Source organism: Carcharodon carcharias, chromosome 31 (assembly GCF_017639515.1).
Source record: "Carcharodon carcharias isolate sCarCar2 chromosome 31, sCarCar2.pri, whole genome shotgun sequence".
Taxonomy (NCBI): domain Eukaryota; kingdom Metazoa; phylum Chordata; class Chondrichthyes; order Lamniformes; family Lamnidae; genus Carcharodon; species Carcharodon carcharias.
The window spans coordinates 16,496,687-16,511,242 of record NC_054497.1 but is presented as its reverse complement, the minus strand read 5'-3'; the positions used below and the strand labels follow the sequence as shown (position 1 = coordinate 16,511,242).

Below are 14,556 nucleotides of genomic sequence, written 5' to 3'. Positions count from 1 at the left end.
TCCATGAGACCCTCTTGGGACTGTATTAGAATGCTCCACTGGATCTGTCCAGGCATCGGAATTGCATCTTCAGGATGTCTATGGTGTGCTCCACCAATGCTCAGCTGGTGCCATGAGCCTCGTCGTAGTTTATTTTTGCAGGAGTCTGAGGCAGCAAGTGGGCATCATCAGCCACATCCTTTTCAGGTATTCCTTTTCACTGAGGAGCACTGGATCCTGTTTGGTCGCTTGAAGACATCTGGGATCTGTGATCTACTCAAGATGTATGAGTCGTGGATGCTTCCTGAGTATCTGGTGCAAACCTGTATGATCAGTTTCTTGTGATCAGAGACCAGCTGTACATTGAGCGAGTGGTAGCCTTTCCAGTTAATCCACTGCAGTGCTATTGCCAGGTAGCTTTTATAGCCACATGAGTGGAGCTGATGGCGCCCTGCACCTGTGGGAATCCGGAAATCTCAGTGCTCTGGCGTCCTGGTTTGCTTGATCTCTGTCCAAGTAATTGTGGACCAAGGCAAAAAAGGCGTCTTTCATCTCATGAATTCATTTGTGTGAGGACGCTTGAGAAATCCCACTGAGGTCCCCAGTGGAGCCCTGGAAGGAACCACTGACGTAGAAGTTGAGTGTGGATGTCACTTTCAGGGCCACTGGCAATGGATACCCTCCCAGTTCCCGTGGTGCCAATTCCTGTAGAATGTGGCAAATGTGAGATCTCTGGAAAAAAGGAGGCAACATTGGTTCTCGATCATCTGCAGATAAGACATGTGAGTTCTCTACACCCTCGGTGTTGCGAGCCGCCTATGTGAGCCTCATCCCCTGTGTCCAGAGGAAACTCTGTTGGTTCTTGCTCTTGCCCTTGAGGGTTTTGCTCGTCCCTTTGGCAATCCAGGTGCCTCCGTCGCAATCTTCTCCATCTTCTCTCCTACCTATAAGTGATACTGCAGGCAATGATAAATCCAGCCTCCACCTTCCTGATGGTCTCCACTCTTCAGTATCAATGAGAAACAGACAAGTGTCAGCATTAATCTCGAAGGGTCCTCTTTCTGTCAATGGCTCATCAGTGAATGTGGGTTCAAGAACTTTGTTCCCATGCCGAGAGCACTTGCCCCTGAAGTGATGGCCAATGCAGCATGCCCCCCCTCCACACCTCCTCCCCACCCACCCTAATATGACCAACTTGCTATGACATTGCTTTGACCAGGCGCTTGGATGTGCTGCTTTTAGCCCAGATGCTGGGATCCTCATTCACTGCACTTTAATACTCATTGGAATAAACATGAGGGTAAATGTCCATTTCAGAAATTAAATTATTTGAAAGGAGACTGAGGCTTCTCTTCAACGAACTGTCCTGCACCAACTTTCTAACAGGCTTCTGCAGCTTGTCCATTCACACAATTGCTATGGAGTTTTTATTACTCTGGGGAACTTCCACAATGTGTAACTCTTTCGAGTACAAACCTGTTTCCATCTGTTTCAGATGAAGTTACATTGTTTCATAGTTTGCCATTGTGAGATTTGAACTCTTGATCTTGGGGTTACAAACCCAGTACCATAACCACTTGGCTATTTAGGCCAAGCCCCATTCCACAATGTGTACAAAGGGTTAAAACAAGGAGATCAATTAGTGCCACTTTGTGGGATTGGTTTTGCTTTCCTGATGCCCTGCACCGTCATTGAAAGGTTCCTAACATGTCTCAGCTGTGCCTCTCTCCTCATCTGGAAATGCACAGTTCAGTTTTGTGCCAAGGTAATTGACCCCCCCCCCGCAACACCCCCCCACCCAGTGCATGTAGCTGCCCCTCCAAACCACCCACAGAGCCCTCACCAGCAGAGCTTCTCCCCATTTTAATTTTGCATTGCGCCATTGCTACAGGTTGGAAGATGGTGGTCCTGAACTGTCACTGCCAGATCAGCTTGGACCCTCTCTGTGTGAGTGTGGAAACATGGAAGCCCCTCCCATTGTCCTGAAGGAGCTTCATGTTTAGGTTTCCCTTCCTCACAGACCTCCCCATCGACCTGTATTCCTCACTCCTGTCACCCTTCTGCTGCATGCCTGTTTGTTAGCCCCTGAATGTTTTGAAGAGGTTGTACCTATGGCCCATGTAGGCCTCACCCATCCGCATCTTAAGGCCACTTACACTGTTCAATATATACCTTCTCCCCCCCACTCACCCTCCCCCAGTGTCTCAATGCAACCTTCCCCACTCATAACCCCCAGTTCAGGCCTAACCGTACAGCCCCTTCCCATGCTTCGGGTCAGATCCCTCCCACCCCATCCCCTTCCCCAGTGCAGCACTAACCCTGCAGCCCATTAAAATCCACCCCCATCTTACCGCTGGTCTGGTAGGTAGAGACCTGCCTGTGACAACCCCCTCAACGTGATGTGGTGCTGCCTGCCAAGCCTGGCGATGATTCCTGCAAGCTCTGCACAATGCCAGGTAGGCAAATTAACTTCAAAGTGATGAGCGAAGTGCAGGTCGCCAGGTGCTTATATCCTGTTGTGAAACCTGTCATTCTAATTGCACTTCAGCATGGCCTGATGACCCATCGTGGGGTGGGAGGGGTGATTCTGGTGAACGCGGCTTATAATAAGCTGCAAATGTGTTAAAAAGACATTCCCGACATGCCAAAGCGGAAAACACAGGCCACCATTGATGGTGGAGCAGCCGATTGCAAACTGGTTTCATGATGACATCAAACTGATTTTGGGTCCCCTCACCATATTTTCCACTCCTGCCATGACACCTGCTGTGAATAAGCGTGGAAAATCCCAGCCTAAGTTATCACATCTGAACAAAAAGGACAGGAAAGGACCAAGCGATCCAATCAGATATCCCTCTTCCCTGAGATACAATGCACCATCAACCAACCTCCAAGTCACACAATTCTACAGGATGGGCGACTTAGAAACTAAAATTAGAAGCAAACTTCAGGCCAATTTAGAGGGGAAAAAAAACTCTGGGAAATTCTCCCTAATCTTCAAGGCAATTAAGCAAAATCCAGGAAGCTGCAGCAATTGATGCCACTAGTCACAGCTATCTTCTCTAACTTTATATGTCTTCCATTTGGGGGGACTAGTCCAGCTCCATTTTGAAGGCCTATACTGATTCCATCTTCACTGCAGGCCAAGACATTTCAAAGGTCAGTAACTCCTTGTGAAATGAAGTGCTCCTGTCAGGTAACCTACCTCCATGTTTTCTTATCTGGTACTGGCCCTTCCTAGTCCTGCCCTTCCTAGCTTGCTTAAATAACCTGTCTACCTGAATAGAGTATAACCTCGATCATGTTAAAAATCTTAATGATATCCCCTTAGCTCATACAGAAACAAAATACATTCTAGATGCAGTTTTACCAAGACTATTTTAGGATAAAATGGATTGCTACTTATCCTAGCTTAACATCCTGTTTATTTTTCCTACATCCTCACAGCAGATGCAGTTTAAAGTGTCATCTGAAAGCCTTTGATTCAATTGTTTGAACCATTGGGGATCTGGATATGTTTAGACATGGGGTAATATAGATGGGGTTGCTGTTGAAAACTATCGCAACAAGTACATTTAGCGGATTAACAACATGGCTTGCTGCCTTGAAGCACTGTGGGGTGATGTCATTATGCACCAGGATGGACATATTGCGCAGATGTAGAATGATTTAGATGAACATATTAGGAATACAATGTCTAATAAAGAATGAGATGAGTACTGTAGTGAAAAATGATTTTGGTTCAGATGGTCAAGAGATAGAATCAGTTGGGCGAAGATAAGAAATAGCAAATGAGTTGGTATTCCAATGGTGGAATACTGGTAATAGTGACACTGTAGGGTAGAATATTAATCAAGAAATAATGGGGGTTTGTAAGAAAGGTACTGCAATAATCATTGGGGATTTTAATCTTCATATAGATTGGAATAATCAAATTGGTAAAGGTAGCCTGGAGGATGAGTTCATAGAGTGCATTTGGAAAATTTTTTTGAAAAAAAACCTTCTGGAACCAACCAGGTCACAGGCAATTTTTACCTGGTAATATGCAATGAAAAAGGATTAATTAATGATCTTGTAGTAAAGGATCTCTTAGATAAGAGTGATCATAACATGATGGACTTTCATATTCATCTTGAGGGTGAGAAATGTGGGTCTGAGACTAGAGTCTTAAACTTAAATAAAAACAATTATAAGGGTATAAACAAGTTGGCTAAAGTGGGTGGGAAAAAAGATTAAAGGTTAAGATGGTAGAAATGTAAAACCACAAATGTAACACTGCGCTTCAAGAAGAGGGAGACAGAAAGCAGGAAACCATAGGCCAGTTAGCCTAACATCTGTCATTGAGGAAAATGCTATAATCTATTATTAAGGAGGTGGTAGCAGGACATTTAGAAAATCAAAATACAATCAGGCAGAGTCAACACGGTTTTTTGTGAAAGGGAAATCATGTTTAACAAATTTATTAGAGTTCTTTGAGGATGTAACAAGCAGGGCAGATATGTGGTGTATTTTGATTTCCATAAGGCATTCAATAAGGTGCCACATCAAAGGTCATTACACAAGATAAGAGCTCATGTTGTTGGGAGTGATGTATTAGCCAGGATAGAAGATTGTCTAACTAATAGTTAACAGAGAGTGGGGATAATTTGGTGATTTTCAGATTGGCAAACTAGTGGAGTGTCACATGGATCAGTGCTTCAACCATTTACAATCTATATTAATGACTTGAAGGGACCAACTGTATTGTAGCCAAACAAAATTTGCTAATGAATAGAAAACAATGTTATTTAAATGGAGAAAGATTGCAGAATGCTGCGGTACAGAGGGATCTGGGTGTCCTTGTACGAATCACAAAAAAAAGCATGTGGGTATAGCAAGTAATTAGGAAGGCAAATTGAATGTTGGCAAAGGGAATGGAGTATAAAGGTAAGGGAAATCTTGCTACAACTGTCCAGAGAGTTCGTGAGACCACACCTAGAGTACTGGGTAAAGTTTTGGTATCCTTACTTAAGAAGGAATATACTTGCACTGAAAACAGTTCAAAGAAGGTTCAGAAGGCTGGTTCCAGGAATAAAGGGTTTGTTTTATGAGGAAAGTTTGAGCAGGTTGGGCCTATACTCAATGGAGTTTAGAAGAATGAAAGGTGATCATATTGAAACATAAGACGCTGTGGGGGCTTGACAGGGTAGATGCTGAGAGGCTGCTTCCCCTCATGAGGAAACCTAGAACTAGGGGCACAGTTTAAAAATACGAGGTTTCACATTTAAGATGGAGATGAGGAGAAATTTATTTTCTCTGTGGAATTCTTTTCCGGACCATTGAAAATATTCTAGATTGAGTTAGACAGATTTTTTGATCGACAAGGGAATTAAGGGTTATGGGGTGCAAAGGGGGGGCAGACAGGAAAGTGGAGCTAAGGCACAATCAGATTGTCCATGAACTTATTGAGTGGTGGAGCAGGCTCAATGGGCCAAATGGCCTACTCCTGTTCCTATTTCTTATGTTTGACCTCTCAGCTGGATGTAAAATGGTGCTATTTCAATATTCTCCCCAGTGTCCTGAGTCAATATTTATCCCTCAGTAAATATCACAAAAACGGACTAACCAGTCGTTATGATATTGTTGTCGGTGAGAGCTTCCTGAATGTAAATTGGCTTCTGTGTTTCCTAAATTACAACAGTGACAACACTTCAAAAGTACTTCATTGGCTGTAAAGTGCTTTGAGACATCCAGTGGATGTGAAAGGTGCTATATTAATGCATGTCTTTAGTGTTTCTTGGAAATACATCTGTTCAATTTTAACCCTTTTGCTTGCCTGTAATCAGAACCCCACAACTCAGTTACTTCCTTATCTTTCTCCCATAATCATTCTTAGTCCTCACTTTAGTGGCATCAAATAAATACTGTGAGGTTCTACCCCTAGTGTAGACCTTCACAAGATGGAAAATCGCAGACCCAGCGCTGTAGAGTTAACTGTGCAGCCAACTAGCAAGGCTCCACAGAGAACTGAGCCTCATCAAATTGGTTCTGATGTGTAATTAATTCCCTTTTTCAAAGTGTTGCTTTTATAATAATGGAGCAACCTTTGAGTATGAATGGACAGTGGCTAACCTGTAGTTAAGAACTCGGTCTCAGAATTGCACTGTACTTTCAAATCTGGATTGAATGTAAAACAGCTAGATGTTGCACAGAGAAAATACTATTTAATATAGCTCAGTTGCTATTTTTTATATCATGTAATAGATGTGGCAAAGGCATGACACAGGCATGGCATTGATTAGGTAAAACCAGCACTTTCACCCCTTCAACTTTCCAAAATAAAAAGGCATTCTACTTCAACACAATTCATAATGGATGTTTTTCAAGGTTATCTTATTCATACCCTTTTACAAAATTGACAGTGCTTTGATGTGTGCTACACAGTGAGTACATCTTGGATCTTGTGTTTCCCCAAGACTTCTGCACTCTTTCTTCCTAACCCCAAAGGAATCAAGCATTACCCTGAATTCCCTTTCTCAACAGGAATTGATCCAGTTTCTTTTAAATGTATCAACTGACTCAATGAATGTTACTGATGGGTATGATGCTCTGTTATCCTGTGAGAAAAACTCTGCTAATCTCGAAATCCTGCTGGAGGCTTGTGAATTACAAAGTGGTTTCTGACAGTAAAGTGAAGGAGAGAGGGTAAAGTCAACAAGCAATGTAAACCTTGCTGTGGACTGTAGAGCTAAAAACACTGCCCTGTGAGTATCAATTCAAGATAAGGGTGTTCAAAAGACAAACAACTACCAAACATACGAAATAGGAACAGGAGTAGGCCACTCAGCCCCTCGAGCCTGCTCCACCATTCAATAAGATCATGGCTGATTTGATTGTAACCTCAACCCACATTCCTGCCTACCCCTGATAACCTTTCACTTCCTTGTTAATCAAGAATCTATCTAGCTTTGCCTTAAAAATATTCAAAGATTCTGCTTCCACTGCATTTTGAGGAAGGGACTTACAAGGATTCACAACCCTGTGAGAGAAAAAAATTCTCCTCATCTCTGTATTAAATGAGCAACTCCTTATTTTTAAACAGTGACCCCTAGTTCTAAATTCTCCTGCCAGAGGAAAAATCCTCTCCACATCCACCCTGTCAAGACCCCTCAGGATCTTAATGGTTTCAATTAAATCACCTCTTACTATTCTAAACTCCAATGGATACAAGTCTAATCTGTCCACCCTTTCCTCATAAGACAACCCGCCCATCCCTGACATTAGTCTAGTAAATCTTCTCTGAATTGCTTCTAGCACATTTCCATCTTTCTTTAAATAAGGAGACCAGTACTGTACACAATACTCCAGATGTGGTCTCACCAATGCCCTGTACAACTGAAGCATAGCCTCCCTACTTTTGTAATCATTTCCCCTCACAATATGTGTTAACATTCTATTAGCTTTCCTAATTACTTGCTGTACCTGCATACTAAACTTTTATGATTCATGCACTAGGACACCCAGATCCCTCTACATCTCAGAGCCCTGCAATCTCTCACCATTTAGATAATAAGCTTCTTTTTAATTCTTCCTGCCAAAATGGACAATTTCACATTTGCCCACATTATACTCCATTTGCCAGATCTTTGCCCACTCACTTAACCTATCTATGTCACTTTGTAGCCTCCTTACATCCTCTTCACAATTTACTTTCCTACCTATCTTTGTGTTGTCAGCAAATTTAGCCACCAGTCCTTCGATCCCTTCATCCAAGTCATTTATATAAATTGTAAAAAGTTGAGGCCCAGCATTGATCTTTGTGTCACACTACTCATCATATCCTGCCAACCAGAAAAAGACCCATTTATGCCAACCCTCTGCTTCCTGTTAACTAGCCAATCTTCTATCCATGCCAGGAATTGCAAAGAGAGTTCAGAAAGGATATAGAGCTGGTGTGGAATTCAGAAGGTATTCATGCATCTCAAATTTTAACAATTATTCAGAGACCCATCAGAGAAAAAGGCAATACTTGGATGAAAATGCTAAATAAGTCAAAGGTTTCCTATGCAGAATATTATTATCTTACAACGGGGAAGATTTTCTCCCATTATGATTGCTGGTAATGTTGCACTTGGATGAAGCACCATGATGCAATGTCGGTGTTTATCCCTCTCGGGTGTTTATCCCATTCCAGGTGTTTGTCCTCCTCGGATATTTGCTGCTTGTTGGATATATTAATAATTTGGACTTAAATGTGGGAGGCATGATTGGGAAATTTGTGGATGACACAAAATTTGGCCATATAGTTGATGGTGAAGAGGATGGCTGTTGCCTCCAGAATGATTTCAATGGTTTGGTTGAGTGGGCACAAAAGTGGCAAATGGAATTCAATCCAGAGAAGTGTGAGGGAATGCATTTGGGGAGGGCAAACAAAGCAAGAGAATACTCAATAAACAGAAGGGTATTGAGAGGGGTAAAGAAAGTGAGAGGCCTTGGAGCGCATATCCACAGGTCCTTGAAGGTGGAAGGACAGGTGGATAAAGTGGTAAAGAAAGCTTACAGCATGCTTTCCTTTATTGGATGAGGTATTGAATACAAAAGCAGGGATGTAATGTTGGAACTGTATAAAATGCTGGTTAGGCCACAGCTGGAATTTTGTATACAGTCCTGATCACCACATCACAGGAAGGATATAATTGCTCTGGAGAGAGTGCAGAGGAGGTTTACAAGAATGTTACTAGGGCTTGAAAATTGCAACTATGAGGAAAGACTGGATAGGTTAGGGTTGTTTTCCTTAGAACAGAGAAGGCTGAGGGGCACAAGATTATGAAGGGCCTAGATAGGGTAGACAGAAAAGGCTTGTTTCTCCTAGCTGAGAGGTCAATTACCAGGGGCCATAGATTTAAGGTGATCAGTAGAAGGATTAGAGGAGATATGAGGAAAAGCTTTTTCACCCAGAGGGTGATGGGCATCGGAAATTCACTGTCTGAATTGGTGGTTGAGGCCAAAACACTCAACTCATTTAAAAGGTACCTGGATCTGCATGTGAAGCACTGTAACCTGCAAGGCTACAGACCAGGGGCTGGAAAGGATTAAAATGAGCGGCTAGTTTATTTTTTCTTCTTTTTTTGGCCGCAGCAGACATGATGGGCTGAATGGCGTCTTTCTGTGCCTTAACCTTTTCTATGTTCTATGTGTGAGGTGACACACTTTGGTAAAAGGGACAAGGGAAGACAGTTTAAAATAAAGGATGCTATTCTAAAGGATGTGCAGGGGCAGAGAGACAAGGGTGTACATGTACATAAGTCATTAAAGGTGGCAGGACAGTTAGAGAGAGCTGTTTCTAAAGCATACAGGGGCATGGAGTACAAGAGCAGGGAGGTTATGATGAACTTATACAAGACACTGGTTAGACCTCAGCTGGAGTATTGTGTACAGTTCTGGACACCACACTACAGGAGAGATGTGAACACATTGGAGAGAGTGCAGAAGAGGTTTACGAGAATCGTTCCAGGGATGAGACACTTCGGTTATGAGGAAAGATTGGAGAAGTTGGGACTGTTTTCCTTGGAGAGGAGAAGGCTGAGAGGACACTGGGTAGAAGTTTTCAAGATCATGAGAGGCCTGGACAGAGTAGATAGACAGAAACTGTTCCTGCTCGTAAATGGATCGAGAACCAGAGGGCACAGTTTTAAATTGTTTTGCAAAAGAAGCAAATGTGAGGTGAGAAAAAACTTTTTCACACAGCGAGTAGTTAGGGTTTGGAATTCACTGCCTGAAAGTGTGGTGGAGGCAGGTTCAATTGAAGCATTCAAGAGGGCATTGGATGATTATTTAAATAGAAACAATGTGCAGGGTTATGGGGGGAAAGCAGGAGATTGGCACTAAGTTTAAAATGCTCAGAGAGCTGGTGCAGACAAGATGGGCCAAATGGCCTCCTTCTACACCGTAATAATTCTATGATTCTGTAGGTGTACATCCAATTTTGGGTGTTTATTCTACTTGGGTGTATATTCCACTCAGATGTTATCCCAGTCCGGGTGTTTATCCCATTCCGAGGGTTTATTCCACTTGGATGTTTATCCAATTTTGTGTATTTATTCCCATTCTGGGGGTTTATACCATTCTGGGGTTCATCTCATTCCGGGTGTTTATCCCCTTTCAGGGATTTACCCCAATCCCGGTGTTTATCCCGTTCCGGGTGTTTATCCCAGCTCGATGTCCCCACTCGGCCGGTAGCGGCTGCAGTGACGGCTCCTTGTTACTCTACCGGTGTCTTTGTTCGCGAACAGACATCATTGAAATCATCGCTGACATCAGCCGCCCTGAGAAAAGATTCCCAATAATGAGGGCCTCCAGCAGAAACGTTTCCGGTTACATCTGACCATAATTTTAATGCCCAATCCGCTCCCAGCAGAGTCCAAATACAGAGAGCCGCGGACCTGGTAAGAGACACGGGGCTGGAGATTTATCTGGGGCCCATGTTAGTTTGGGTGGATTATGCTCTGACTCTCTGGTTAGTTTAGGGTGGATTATGCTCTGACTCTCTGGTTAGTTTAGGGTGGATTATGCTCTGGCTCTCTGGTTAGTTTAGGGTGAGTTTAGGGTTAATTTTGGATCTGAAGGTTTGGGTCCTGTCAGCTTTTGAGAGACACATGGTTTATATTGTAACTTCGGATTATCTCGAATTGGATCAAAGATACTCACAACGACAAACGAGGGTTAGTTTGGGAAAATGTCATGTTCCTGTCCTACATTAAACATACATTTACAGCAATTAATACAGGATATTCTTTATATTAATTTCCTTTTTTGTCAAGTTCTGAAAAGGTCACCCTCGATATCAGATCCTATTTGTTTTATAATCTTCTGGAGGATATTGGCGCCGTGCCCACCTCGTGTGCGGGAGAAATGCAGCAACACCTGTATAATGGAGATTACTCACTCTTTAAAACTGCGCCTGTCTTTGAAAGTAATTTTATACAGGTGAAGTAAAAAAAAATCAATGTTACTCAAAGAATGCGGTCTAACGGGAGCTGACCCCCCTCTTTCTCCACAGCTGCTGCCTCACAGACTGTGTATTTTCTGTACTTTCTGTTTTTATTTCACACCTTTGTTCTGAGGGTTCCTTTTCCATTTCAATAAGTAGTTTTTTTTTCATTGGGAATCACTGGTGAAGAATCAAACCCCAGAATACCGGCCACCTGCCAAGTTTGAAGGCAGAGAGCAGGTAATTCGGGAAGCTGCACACTCAATGTTGCTCATATCTGTAGCGTGTCAGTATCGGCTTAGATGGTAACACTCTCCTCACTGAGTCAGGCGTTTATGGGTTCAAACCCTACTCCAGAGACTTGAGTGTATCAATCATGTTGACATTACCCAGTGCAGAACTGAGGGAGTGTCGCCGGGGCCGTCTGACTTAAGAGGTGGATGTAGTAGATCCCGTAACTCTTATTCCCAGCAGAGCAGGGGCGTGTGCTTCGTGTTCTGGAAATTTGCTGTGCGTCTCGGGCATTAGAACAGGATCTACATGTATCAAATGCTTCAGTCAGCAGACTGAGTTTCCGAATTCCTCTGTTTATAATCTGTGAGAATATGTTCAAATTACTAGATTACTATTTATTAGAATGACAGATGTAACAGGACACAAATAGATTCACACACGGCTGACATCTTTTGTCTTTAATTCCTTTTTATATTTTTCAACAATCTCCTTCCTCCTTCTAAAGTCATTGTCGTCCCATCCATTACAAATTCAAACTGATTGTGGGATTTGACTTTTTAAAAATTAAATAACAAGCCGCAATTAGATTCAAGGTATTTATCTGATGTGACGCGTTTTGAAATTTTTCTGAATATTTATCAATGCAAATCTCTCTTTAATGGCAGGTTAGTAAGAAGGGACATGTGAGTGACATCCATCATCGAGTTACCATGGTAACGATAGGTGTTTCCTCCACCGACCCCACACTTTATATCCCAGATGTTTTACTCATTGCCCAACCCAGCGACAGACAAAAACAGCTGCAGCTGCAGATATTCAACAGAAACCCGCGGGAAACCATCAGCCCCGAGTCCCGCTTCCACTCTGGCACCTTTACCCCTTTGCAGCTCCTCAGGTAAGACGCTCGAAGCTGATTGGTCAGTTTGACCAGTCAATTTACTTTTATATTGTCTTTTGCAACAAAAGTTTCCAGTCATAAAATGTTTTCGAAAATTCAATTTATAATAAATATAATTTATGTAAGTAAGGCCTCACTTTAAGATTTTAATCAGCAAAACAGTTTGTTCTCGTTTTAGGTCATTGAAGGGTTCCTGTTCCTATTGGCTAGGTGTAATTATAATATAGTATATCATTATAATATATTATAATATATCATTACAATATATCATAAATATTATAATATATCATAGTATATCATCATAATATATTATAATATATCATTATAATATATCATGTATACTCATATGCATTGACGATCTCATTTCGAAAGTGCAAGGAATGGAAATATCACCGGGACACTAATGGTTAAAAAGGCAGGGCCAATTTGCCTGAGCTTTTGCAACTAGCTCAGTGGCAATGAGGCTGAAGGCCATGGGGAATGGTCCCAGTCTTTCACTGGATTTCGTTAAACTCATCCTTTGTTCTCAGTTATCACGGCTTGGCCTGGTACTGAGGATGCTCACAGGATTGAGTTTGCTGAATTCAGTGGGGGGAGCCTGAGAGAGAATTAAATCACTCAGGGTTCCTGATTCCCGAGATCTGTTCTCCAATCCTGTTGGAGACAAGGATTAGAATCATAGACGCCATTTGGAAAACTTTTTTTTTATTCAGCGAGTGGTTAGGATCTGGATGTGGTGGAGGCATTTTCAATTGTGGCTTTCAAAAGGGAATTGGATAAGCAGCTGAAGAGGGAAAAATTGCTGGGCTGCAGGAAAAGGGCAGGGAGCGGGACTAGCTGAGTTACTCTTGCAGAGAGCTGGCACAGACATGATGGGCTAAATGGCTTCCTTCTATGCTGTAACCATTCGAGCTGATACACTCTTGCAGAAAGCGGACATGACCTATCAGTGATGTCACCAGAAAGCAAATACTTGACTCATATAAATTGTTTAATTGCACAGATCAGAGAGGACTGAGATTAAATACTGAAGACAAGTCAGTGACTAAGAAATTGTGCCCAGCAACTTCAGTGCAGGAGAGGAGAATAGTATAGAATAAAATAATATAGTATAGAATAAAATAGTACAGAATAAAATAGAGCATAGAATAATATAGTACAGAATATAGTATAGCATAGAATAATATAGAATAGAATAGTACAGTATAGAATAATATATAAAATAGAATAGTATATAATATAGTACAGAATAGTATAGTAAAGAATAACATAGAACAGTATAGCATTGTATAGAATAATATAGTATGTTATAGTATAGAATAGAATGGTATAGTAGAATAGTATAGTATAGAACAGTATAGTATAGAATATTATAGAATAGTATAGATGTATCAGAGTAACACAGGGCTCAGGATGGAGATTATATTTCTTCATAAAATCACAGGGATACAGTTTCCTAACAATCATTAAATCCCTGTGTGTTTTGTCTTTGGTTCTCAGGCTCTTTCCTCTAAAGTTAACAAAAATTTCAATCTACGATGAGAAGAATCACAGACTGCGGCTCAAGCTGGCAACACATCAATCATTTTACCTCCAACTGATCGGTGTGGACCCGAGGTTTGAGGATGAAATGTTTCAGCACTGGGTAAAGCTGGTGAAACACATTTCCTCACACAGTGGAGATGTTGATACTTTACCACATGTCTCTTGAAACTGGTTTAAATCTGCCCCACCCCTCACTAATTGTACAGCACCGCAAGCAGCCCTGGCCACTTGCTTATATTTCACATATATTTATCCAGAGAACTTCTGTCTGTCCGACTCTGCTGATGCACCTCACTCACACCCAGCTCAACAGATCGAAGAGAAAAATCAAAACTGAAAATCAAACATAACAAAACAGGGAAAAAAAATAAAATGAATTATTTTCAATGTGTGATTCTCAGTGTGAAATCTGTGACTGTTGGTGGTCACAGAGCCTGTGTCCTTGCGGTAGAGCCGACACTGCAGCCAAGGCTTTAGACAGGTTACGAGAATGGGCAAAGAAGTGGCAGATGAAATACAACGTGGGGAAGTGTGAGGTCATGCACTTTGGTAGGAAGAATAGAGCCATAGACTATTTTCTAGGTGGGGAGAGAATTCAGAAATCTGGAGTGCCAAGGGACTTGGGAGTCATAGTCCAGGATTCTCTTAAGGTTAACTTGCAGGTTGAGTCGGTAGTTAGGAAGGCAAATGCAATGTTGGCATTTATTTCGAGAGGACTAGAATATAAAAGCAGGGATGTGCTGCTGAGGCTTTATAAGGCTCTGGTCAGATCACATTGAGAATATTGCACGCAATTTTGGGCCCCGTATCTCAGGAAGGATGTGCTGGCCCTGGCGAGGCTCCAGAGAAGGATCACGAGACTGATCCCAGGAATGAAAGGTTTAACATATGAGGAACGTTTGAGGACTCTGGGTCTATACTCGAAGGAGTT

At 42.1% G+C, this 14,556-nt stretch overlaps 1 protein-coding gene across 1 annotated transcript; it reads left to right on the top strand.

Moving 5' to 3' along the window:
* Nucleotides 1-10,876: 10,876 nt before the first annotated feature.
* On the top strand, nucleotides 10,877-13,920 carry LOC121271534 (protein FAM71B-like). The gene is made up of 3 exons (XM_041177516.1): nucleotides 10,877-10,944; nucleotides 11,848-12,077; nucleotides 13,581-13,920. The coding sequence occupies exons 2-3, from the start codon at nucleotides 11,893-11,895 to the stop codon at nucleotides 13,789-13,791; spliced, it is 396 nt and encodes a 131-aa protein (XP_041033450.1). The 5' UTR covers nucleotides 10,877-10,944; nucleotides 11,848-11,892; the 3' UTR covers nucleotides 13,792-13,920.
* Nucleotides 13,921-14,556: the final 636 nt, after the last annotated feature.

Coding starts and splice junctions, on each gene's coding strand:
- LOC121271534 (XM_041177516.1), top strand. CDS start 11,893: ATGGTAACGATAGGTGTTTCCTCCACCGACCCCACACTTTATATCCCA. Junction 12,078..13,580: donor ACCCCTTTGCAGCTCCTCAG/GTAAGACGCTCG, acceptor TTTGGTTCTCAG/GCTCTTTCCTCTAAAGTTAA.